The sequence below is a fragment of the Nannospalax galili genome, unplaced genomic scaffold (assembly GCF_000622305.1).
Source record: "Nannospalax galili isolate Female #2095 unplaced genomic scaffold, S.galili_v1.0 scaffold371, whole genome shotgun sequence".
Classification (NCBI taxonomy): Eukaryota; Metazoa; Chordata; class Mammalia; order Rodentia; family Spalacidae; genus Nannospalax; species Nannospalax galili.
The window spans coordinates 2,706,389-2,716,933 of NW_008331606.1; the positions used below are offsets into that span (position 1 = coordinate 2,706,389).

General features: G+C 40.3%; 1 protein-coding gene across 1 annotated transcript; it reads right to left on the bottom strand.

The window, feature by feature from the left end:
* Positions 1-8,376: 8,376 nt before the first annotated feature.
* Positions 8,377-9,421, bottom strand: LOC103728764 (olfactory receptor 11L1). Its single transcript, XM_008826736.2, has one exon. The coding sequence runs from the start codon at positions 9,336-9,338 to the stop codon at positions 8,400-8,402; it is 939 nt and encodes a 312-aa protein (XP_008824958.1). The 5' UTR covers positions 9,339-9,421; the 3' UTR covers positions 8,377-8,399.
* Positions 9,422-10,545: the final 1,124 nt, after the last annotated feature.

The window sequence follows — 10,545 nt, forward strand, 5'->3', positions numbered from 1 at the left end:
CAGGTGACTCACCACAATTATAGGGTATTCTGAGAGATGTTCTGTAGTCCCCTGGAACTTAGTCAACCTTGGAGAGAAAGGGGCAAAAACTGTCCTTTAAGTCTCTCTGAACAGATTAGTATAGGCATCAAACTATGGCTGTTAAACATCCAATAAGGTTAGTTCCACCAGTCTGGTACTTTTAATTACTATGTGCTATGTAGATAAAGCTTGGGTAAAAAATCAAATATTCTCAGATAAGCCTTGACTATATATATGTTTTGTTCTTTAAACTAGTTGACTAAACTATGACCATAGACATTTTAAGATTATGTGTATATTGCTTTTTATATGTATACTATTTGTGTCTCATCCTTTATATATAACAAACCTAAACAGACCTTCATCACTTTTCTCATTTTTTCTATTTTGGAAAATATCTCTATTCCCATATCCTTTTCACATCTTTTTAAAAATATTTTATTTATTATTTTTATTTTATGTGTATGAGTGTTATGCCTGCATGTAGGTAAGTGCACCCATGTCATGCAATGCCCGCGGAGAACAGAAGAGGCTATCAGATTCTGTGGAACTGGAGTTACGGACAATTGTTAGCTACCATGTGGGTTCTGGGATTCAAACCTGGGTCTTCTTCAAGAACAGTCAGTTCTCTTAACTGCTGAGCCATCTCTCCAGCCCCTTTCTTTTTTTTAAAAACTAATTATGAGACATAATAGCATCAACAAATAAATTTTCCATCTGTTGTGAGAATTCTTTTCCTGGGGATACTAAGCAATGCTTATTCCCTTTTAAAGTTCTAGTATCAAGTCAATGTTTGATTAAATCTTTCCTGGGGAACCAATGAATTTAGTGAGCTTACTTACAAAGATGACTGAGAGGCTGCTGAGGTGTATGAGAGACCTTGGAGTATGCACACTGGAAAGCCTTTACTCAGCATGGATCAAGCCTTCTCTTCCTAGCCTTCCTCAGATTATGTACTTTAGTCCTCCCCAAATCCAGGAGACCATGTGTGATTAGGGCCAAATTACATACAGTTGGCTTGGAGGAGTGGCTGATACTCCAATGACCCTGCTTGGCCCTCTTTTAATGAACGAGCACAACTGTTAACAAGCCCAATTCTGATGATGTTTACCAATCAGATACAGCTGAAGTCATGATGATGGTAGTTGTTTCATGCAGAAGAGACTGCTACACAGCATAGTCTTATGAAAAGAACATAGAATTTAAAAGGATTTGGTGCTAGGAGCCACATATGAGGGAGAACATTATGTCGTTTGTTTTTCTGAGTCTGTGTTACTTCACTTAGAATAACAGTTTCTAGATCCATCCCTTTATTTGCAAATTTCATTATTTCATCTTTCTTTACTGCTGAATAGAACTCCATTGGGTAAATATATGACATATTTGTTAACCACTCATCAGTTGAGGGGCACTTAGGTTGCTTCCATCTCTTAGTGATTGTGAAAAGAGCAACAATAAACATGGTTGTACAAGTGTCTCTAAAATAGGATGAGTCCTTTGGGTATATGCCAAGGAGTCATATAACCGGGTCATATGGTAGGTTCATTTTTTAGTTTTCTAAGAGTTCTCCATGCTGTTTTCCATAGGGGTTGCACGAGTTTGCAATCCCATAAGCAAGGAATGAGCGTTCCCCTTTCTCCACATCCTCACCAGCATTTGGTATAATTTGTTTTCTTGATCTAGCCAGTCTGATTGGGGTAAGGTGATACCGGAGGGTGTTTTTAATTTGCATTTCTCTAATTACTAACGATGGTAAACACTTTTTGAGATGTTTCTTAGCCATCTTTATTTCTTCCTTTGAGAACTCACTGTTTACATCTTTAGCCCATCTTTTAATTGGGTCATTTGGTTTCTCGATTCTTTGTTTTTTGAGTTCTTCATATATTCTGGATGTCACTGGTGAAGATTTTTTCCCATTCTATGGGGTTTGTCTTCACTTTTTTTATTGTTTCTTTTGCTATACAGAAGCTTTTTAGTTTAATGAGGTCCCACTTGTTGATTGCTGACTTTAATTCCTGAGCAACTTCTGATTTAGAAAATCCTTTCCAACACCTATATCTTGTAAGTTACTGCCAATATTTTCTTCTAACAGTTTCAGGGTTTCCAGTTTCACATAAAGGTCTTTTATCCATTTGGAGATGACTTTTGTTCAATGTGAAAGATAAGGATCTAGTTTCAGTCTTCTACAGGTGGAGATCCAGTTTTGCCAGCACCATTTATTGAAGATGCTGTCTTTCCTCCATTGTGTGTTCTTGACACCTTTGACAAATATCAGGCAGCTGAAACTGCGAGTGTGTACTCAGGTTTGGGTCTTCAGTGATGTTCCATTGATCTATGTGTCTATTTTTCTGCCAGTACCTTGCTGTTTTTATGACTATAGCTCTGTAGTATACTTTGAGATCTGGTATAGTAATCCTCCCAGCATTGCTCTTTGTGGTCAGGTTTGCTTTGCCTATCCGGGGACTTTTGTGCTTCCATGTGAATTTAAGGATTTTTTTTCTAATTCTGTGAAGTGTGTCATGGGGATTTTTGATTGGGATTGCTATGAATCTATTTCTTTGGGTAGAATGGTCATTTTCACAATATTAATTCTTCCAATCCACGAGCATGGGAAGTCCTTCCATCTCCTGGTGTGTTCCTCATTCTCTTTCTTTAACAATTTAAAATTTTCATTGTAGAGATCTTTGGTGTCTTTGGTCAGATTTATTCCAAGATTTTGTTTTGCAGCAATTGTGAGTTTCTTCCTGAGTTTTCTTCAGTGTTTCTATCTCTTTTATGAATTCATTCATAAGTTTATCCCTATCTTCTTTTTGTTTTTTGATTTGTTTGTTCATGTGTCCTTTAAATTGGCTGAATTCCTTGATCATGTTTATGATTGTTCTTTTAAATTCAGTGTCCTGGGTTATCTCTACAGGGTTCTCCTTGTATAACTCTTCTACGGGACTGGTAGAGTTTGGTGGGGACATAGTGTTTGACTTTCCATTTTATTATTCTTTCGTTGTGGTTTTTGCTGTTTATGATTCTGATATGAGAATTAAGTTGATGTATGTTTCTGTTTGTGTTATTGGTGTGCCTAGGTCCTTTCCTTATTGGTTATGTAAAACTGGTTCATATAGGTTTCAGGTTCTCTTAGGTTTTATTTTGGATGGAACTGATGGCTTCAGATCAGCTATTCAGGAACATCCACCGAAGCCCAAGTCAGGTTCCAGTCAGGTACCCTCAGGCTTTATTCTATGGTTTGGACCCCTATTAGCAGGAACTCATAGAAAATTTGGGAAACTCCCTAAGGGGAGCCAATTTTGGGACTCTCAGTTGGTCTGCTGTGTTCTCAGCCCCTATGCCAGAGGGAGGCCAGAACCTGGCACTCTCTGGTGGTGTGCTGAGATCACAGCTGCTGCACTAATGGAGCTTGGAACCCACTGTCTCGGGTTTTCTGCTAGGATCTCAGCCTTGGCCTACCAAAGCCAGATCTGCCCTGGGGCCTTGGGATGGGGCCTTTCTAAATCCCAGGTAAGGGGATGGCTAGGCACAATTAGGGGAAGCTCACCACCATATGGAGGCAGGATCCGGGCACTCTCAGGCAGTCCCCTGCATTTTCAGCCCCTATGCCAGAGGGAGGCCAGAACCCGGCACTCTCTGGTGCTGTGTTGAGATCATAGCCTCTATATTGATAGAGGTCAGAGCCCACCCTCTCAAACTGTCTGCTAGGATCTCAGCCTTCCCCTCCTATTAATTTAATATTGCCATCAACCAAGGTTTTTGTCAGCTTTATTAAACCCAAACCTTGGTCAGCAAAAAGAATGTTAAGAGCTGCGCCGTATCCCTACATTCCATTTGCCTTTATTCGTGATTATACTGGCAGTCATCTTGTACTGTAGATGAAGCTGGCAATGCGAGGTAAACTTGAGAAGCCTACAGAGCTTGGAAAGAAGAAGAAATATGGAATACACCTAAGTTATGAAGTCTTGGATCACCTGCAGAGATATCCTGCGTATGATTTGCCTGTGTTTTAAGTTTATACTACAATTTATCTCTACCCTGTAATTCATTTGGCAGAGTTCATGATACCTGCCTAAGTCTTAGCACTCTTCCCTTCCTAAGATTCCAGGTTACCTCTTAGCCATAAAGTTATATTCCTATTCACACTGTTCTGAAACATGGTTATAGCCATTTACATGAATATGGTCATCACCACTATCCTGAAAGCAATGCTGCTTTCTCCTGTCCTACACAGGCAGCTTTTCATAGAAATGTAAAATGACCATGACTCTAGTGCTGATACAGGAGCTGTTGGCATTCTTCCTTTAAACAAGGCCTGAAGTGTATTTTGCTTCTTCTTAATCCAGGTTTGCCCATTCTAAATCTCCCTTCTTTTATCCATGAACAGCTGCTGAAGTACCAGCAGGCCATCTGGCCCAAATAGAGAGGGTTAAGGTATAAATTGGAACTGTGGCTCTTCTAATTTAGCATGACAGTTTGTACTGATCAGGTTAATGGGGATAATTTCTCTTTGGCTTGTATAGAGACATGAAAATTTAATCTGATTTGCTATTAATTACTCTGTCCAATCATTAGCATAATGTTTCGCTAAACAGAGGAAAATCTATTCACATTGCACAGGCAAGTGCATCAGCCAAAGCACTATAATAGGAAAGTGTTTCCTTTTGAGTTCATCAGGGAATCTGTACTACCACTGGGAGGAGGACACACACTTTGACATGTTTCTTTGTATTATGGCTAGGTTGTCCTGAGCCATACACAGTCTTCCTGCTGCCTTTAGGGAATTACACATATTTATGAGATGGTTGGCAGAGGATCCTAGAGTACGCTTTGGTTTAGAGAACAGAGTGAAGAGAACTGGCCCACAGGAGATTAAATAATCAGAACTTGAATGGGAGCAACACAATGCTTTGTGAAACAAATAACATGACTTTACATGGTTCTTTTTCATTCTTTTATTAACAAATATTTATTGAACAATTATTCTGTGTTAAATGCTGTACCAGCTGCTGAAGTTATAGAAGTCTAATGCTGATATAGACTCTGCCTTGGCGAGGTTTATAGTGTAGGTAGTAGATATGCATATGCGTGTTATATTCAGATAATTACTTAATTGCAGTTGTGAAAAATTTATAGTGAAAAAGTCAGAGTGCTATAAAAGCATGTTATAAAATGATTGGTTGACATAAAAAAGACTGTCCAAAAGAAAAGAGGGATGGTGCCTGGTATTGTGGAGTACATTTACAATCCTAGCACTTGGAAGGTAGAAGTAGAAGGATTACTAAGAGTTTGAGAGCAATGTCAGCTACATGAGACCTAGTCTCAAAAAGAGAGAGACAGAAAAGGGGGGATTAAAAAAAGAGGGAGAGAAGCAGATAAACAATGGAGTGTGTGGAAGTTGTGAGGAGGCAAGTGGTTTTGAGGTACATAAAGCCAAGGAGATAGGAATTCAAAGAGTTGAGATTTAGAAGTGAATTATACCTTCTAGGCCACGAATGGGGTCAAGATAAAGCACATGACAATTGGATCTTGTAACACATATCATGTTGCTCATATCCCTGCAAAATTTGGGCTTTATCATAGGGAGAAATGGAAGTTGTTAAAGATTTCTAGGTTTAGCTGATGTGGGGCAGCAGATATTTATAAATTTTCCTAATGGTAAGCACACTAAACAAATCCTTCAACTCCATTTAGAAAGCTGGATTCAATATAAGAGTCATGTATGGATGGAGTAGATGAGGCATTTCCACTGTGCATCTGCACAGAAGGCAGAAGCCCTGAGAGGCTGAACAGTAATTACACTTCTACTCTAGATACAGGTTTTAACCACAAGGAGTGTGTTCTGCAGTTTCTATTTCATAATTGGGGGGCAATTACAAGAAGTTAAAACTAGATTACGGACAATTAGGTCCTGTACACCAGGGAGCTCTGTGGGTGGTCGGGACAGGAGTAGGAAGAACCAGATGGGAAAATGTTTCCCAAACTTCTCGGCTTTCTTGGACTCATTTTGTAAGTGGTAGTTTGGGGGATATCTATCTGTGCTTCTGGTGTCCCTAGAGGTGGCACCAGAAATAAGGGAAAGCCATACCACACCACACACATCACTGATAGTCAATCAAGATTACTTTTTCCTCAAGTCAGGGGTTTTTGGAGGCTAGATGCCAATAAATGGAAACCAGTAGCAAAACCAGATGATGAACACATTCAAATTCCACCGAAGAGGTGTTACTGGAGCAACGATATATTTTTTCTCACTCTGGTTCTAGATACTGTGGAGTAAATGTAGCAAGCATGAGAACTTACCTTTGAGGAGCTTCCAAGATGATTTAGGAAATTTGGTGTGAGTAAAGCACAGAATAGGGGAAAAGGTAAAGCTAGAGTGAAATTAGGAGTAGGCCAGAGGCCTATCTGGCGAGCTCTGCCCCCATCCTTAGGATACTGAAGAATCATGGAGAATAATAAATAGGGAAGGGACAGGATTAGCTTTGGACTCTAAAAAGATCCATGTGTGCATTGTAGGAAGGCCCAAGAAGGAGACAGGAAGGAGAGGATTGGGGTTGTTCAGTTAGAGATGACTGTGGGGGAACAAGGTGTGGTCCTGACACTGAGGAAGAGACTGGGGAGAAGAGGTCAGTGTAGGAAGGAAAAAGTGACTTATTTTATTTTATCCACCACACAGGCATTGTTTTGACTAGTCATCAATTCATTTAATTAACAAATAATTATTTTTGCAGATACTTCGTGTGAAACACCATGCTAGAAGAAATTAAGAGAAATAAGAGCAATGATATTCCAGTCTTCGAGGGATTTGATTAACTGTTCAAGTGAGTGGAATAGTCAATAGCTGCTCTAGGATTTCAGAGACAATTTTGATCAGTGGAGAGGCAGATGATCTAAGAAAGTAGAGAAGATGAAGTAGAGTATCTGGAATGTTCATGAACCCTAAGGAGACGTACAGTGAAAGCCTTGTGAGACAGAAGCTAAGTGCTGATCATAAGAAGTGATAAGAGGATAAGGCACAATTTAGGTAGAGTATTATGACCATTTTGGGGAAGTATTCTTGGAGGATACCTTGTGTGGATACATATAGACACAAACATACAACATGACCAAGAAACTTAAGCATCAATAGATATTTCCATCAAATTTACTCATAAACATAGAGAAAAAGAATGTGAGGAAGGGAGGGGGCTTATGGCATGAAGCTTTTGTTGCAAGTTGAGTCTTTTCTATGATTGGCATGTATTAATTGTACATAATAACAGGCTTCATTGTGACATCTACGTATAGACATGTAATATACTTTGATCGTCTTCACTCCTTGTTATTCTCTTATCTCTGTTCCCCTTGAGCCCTGCTTTCTCCCAAATAATCCATCTTTTACTTTTATGTTGTGGGCTTTTTTTTTCTTTTTGATACAGGGTCTCCCTGTATCCCCAGCTGTCCTGGAACTCACCTTGTAGACCAGGCTGGCCTTGAACTCACAGAGATCCGCCTGCCTCTGCCTCCCAAGTGTTGGAATTAAAGGTGTGTGCCACCACGCCTGGCTATTTTTTATGTTGTTTTGTGTTTTATGCTTTCATGTTGTTTTAAAATCTAGGTTCCACATATGAGAGAAAATGTGATATTATTCTGAGTTTGGTTTATTTTATTTACATGGTGATCTCCAGCAAGCTCCATCCATTTTCCTTTAAATAACCTAAATTCAATGTCCTTTAGGTTGAATAAAACTTGTGTATCTGTGTGCATGTGTTGTGTGTATGCATGTGCACACATATGTGTGTATGTATCACATTTTTTAATCTTATCAGTTGATACACACTTAGGTTGATTATATACCTTGGTTCTTGTGAATGATCAAGTTGGGTGTTTCTAATTTCCTATTAAAAGGAACCAATATGAGGACTGGAGAGATGGCTCACTGTTTAAAAGCACTGGCTGCTTTTGCAGAAGAACTGTGTTCAGTTCCTGGCACCCACATGGCAGCCAACAGCCATCTGTAAAATCCTGTTCCAGAGGATCTGGCACCTTCTTCTGGCCTCCATGGGCATTGCATGACATGGGTGCGATTAGAACCTCATACATATAAAATAAAAAGAAATAAATTTTAAAACATATAAAAAGTATCCAGTATATGGCAGCGTATACTAATAGAGTCATGAATATCTTGGTAAATTTACTTTCTGTTCATGGATTAACCTGGAAACCTTAAGGATATTCGGCTATAAAGCTTGAGGGAGAGTCCCTGTTCTGCTGGTGATTTCCCCAGAAAAAGGGAACAGCAGTAACCTAGAATCCCAAGTTGTCGCACTCAATCCAACCCCTTTAGAGAAGCATAGGCTGCTAAGAAAAGGACTCCCCAGGGATGGAGAGGGCCATTAGTTCTCCATGGAATATTTCCACTGACTCAGGCGTTTCCTCACTGCCTTTTTAACATCCTTGTTTCGGAGACTGTACAAGATGGGATTAACCATGGGGGTGACCACAGTGTAGAGTAGTGAGAAGGTTTTGTTTAGGGCAGCAGCTTGAGTTGCTGTGGGGATAGCATACACTGTTCCCAGAGTTCCATAGTACAGAGTGACCACAATGAGGTGGGAGGAGCATGTGGAAAAGGCCCGTTGCTTTCCTGCAGCTGATGGTATCCTGAGGACAGCAACCACAATGTTTATGTAGGAGGCTACAGTAAGCAGAAAGGGCAAAATGGTGATAAAGGAGGCCATGAGAAAAGTAGTTTTTTCCACTACCTCAGGATCAGAACAAACAAGCTTCAGCACTGGGGCCAGGTCACAGAAGAAATGATCAATCTCATTGGATGCACAAAACTTCAGCTGGAAAGTCATAGCAACAGTGACCACAGGAGTTAGGAACCCACCCAGCCAAGATCCACCTGCAAGCAGGACACATGTGTGAAGGTTCATGAGAGATGGGTACTGGAGTGGGCTGCAGATAGCAAGGTAGCGGTCATATGACATGGCTGCCAGGAGGAAACATTCAACTACTGCCATGGAACCAAAGAAATAAAACTGAGCCACACAGCCTGCAAAAGTAATTGCCTCTGGACCTGAGAGAAGGGTATTCAACATCTTAGGAGCAATGGAGGTTGTATACCAGATCTCAAGGAAGGAGAAATTGGACAGAAAAAAGTACATGGGAGTTTGGAGGCTCTGGTCACTGGAAGTGACTGTAAGGATGAGAATGTTCCCCAGTAAGGTCACTACATAGATTCCAAGAAATATTCCAAAAAGGAAAAACTGTAACCCATGGAGATTTCCAAATCCCAGAAGGAGAAACTCTTTGATCACGGTCAGATTACCCATCGCTATGAGACTGATGCACAAGATCTGAGAAAAAGAAATATAATCAATTGGTAAAAAGAACAGTGCTACTGGAAGGGAGTAAGAGCACCAGAAGTACTTTCTGGAATCTAAGTGAAAGTCTCCATTTCTTCTTCCCTGGAAGGCATTTTGTACATTTCCTACTACGTGAGCTTATCTAATAGCTACTGTATCAGTTACTCTTCTCCTGGCTATGATGAATACCTGACAAGATAAAAACAAGGAAAGGTTTATTTGGACTCATGGCCTGAAGGATACAGTTCTTCACAATGGGGAAGGCATAGTGGCAGGCTGCTCTCTGGTGGCATGGACATGTGACTGGGATCCCTCTCTTCCTTACACTTCAGTGCAACGGGAAGCAGAAATGGGATAGAAAGCTGGAGTCAGGTTATAAACTTCAAGAGCTGCTCCCCGTAACCCACTTCTAGTGAGAATCCGTTTCCTAAAGGTTCAACAACCTTCCAAAACAGTGTCACTAGCTAGGAAGTAAGTGTTCAGACACATGAGCTTATGGGGGGCATTTCTCATTCAAACTGTAATAGCTATAAAAGAATCCCGTAACAGAGGGCAAATCATGCTTTTTCCACTTTTCTTTGACATAACATGATGAACTGACCTTTGAGAGGCTCTCAGTAAGAGGTAAACACTACATAATGGTGACACGGTACAGAAGCTTCTCTTAATATTGCCTGAACTTCTGAAACTCTGCTTTTAAGACTCAATAGAAATGTGAATCCAATGTTTTACAATAACAGCAAACCAGGCAACTCTTTCCCACTGCACCCACCTCCCCAAATCGGGGCAGATCTCTCTAGCATCATTACTGGCGGGAGGAAGGGAATTCAGAATTATTGATCTTAAAGTACATATATGAAGAAGAAATATTTCTGTCAGGCTCTGGGGATATGTAGCTGATTGCTTCCATGGCATCAAATTCCTATGGAAACTGGAGGGAAATGTATGTAAAGTTATTCACTTGAAATGTTAGAGAAAAATAATGTTCCATCCTTCATAAATGAAAATGACATTCCTGACTCACAAGCAGTAGGATGTGTATTTAGCTGTTTTTTTTTTTCTAGCAACGGGGACGGGTTAGCAATGAGTCATGGATGCAGCTTCCCCTTCCCTAGTTTCCCTCTGTGGTGCTCAAAGACCCATATTTATGAAGCGGCCATCTGATCTTAGTGCC

Excerpts from the sequence above, each read along its gene's own strand:
- LOC103728764 (XM_008826736.2), bottom strand. The coding sequence starts at position 9,338 with ATGGGTAATCTGACCGTGATCAAAGAGTTTCTCCTTCTGGGATTTGGA.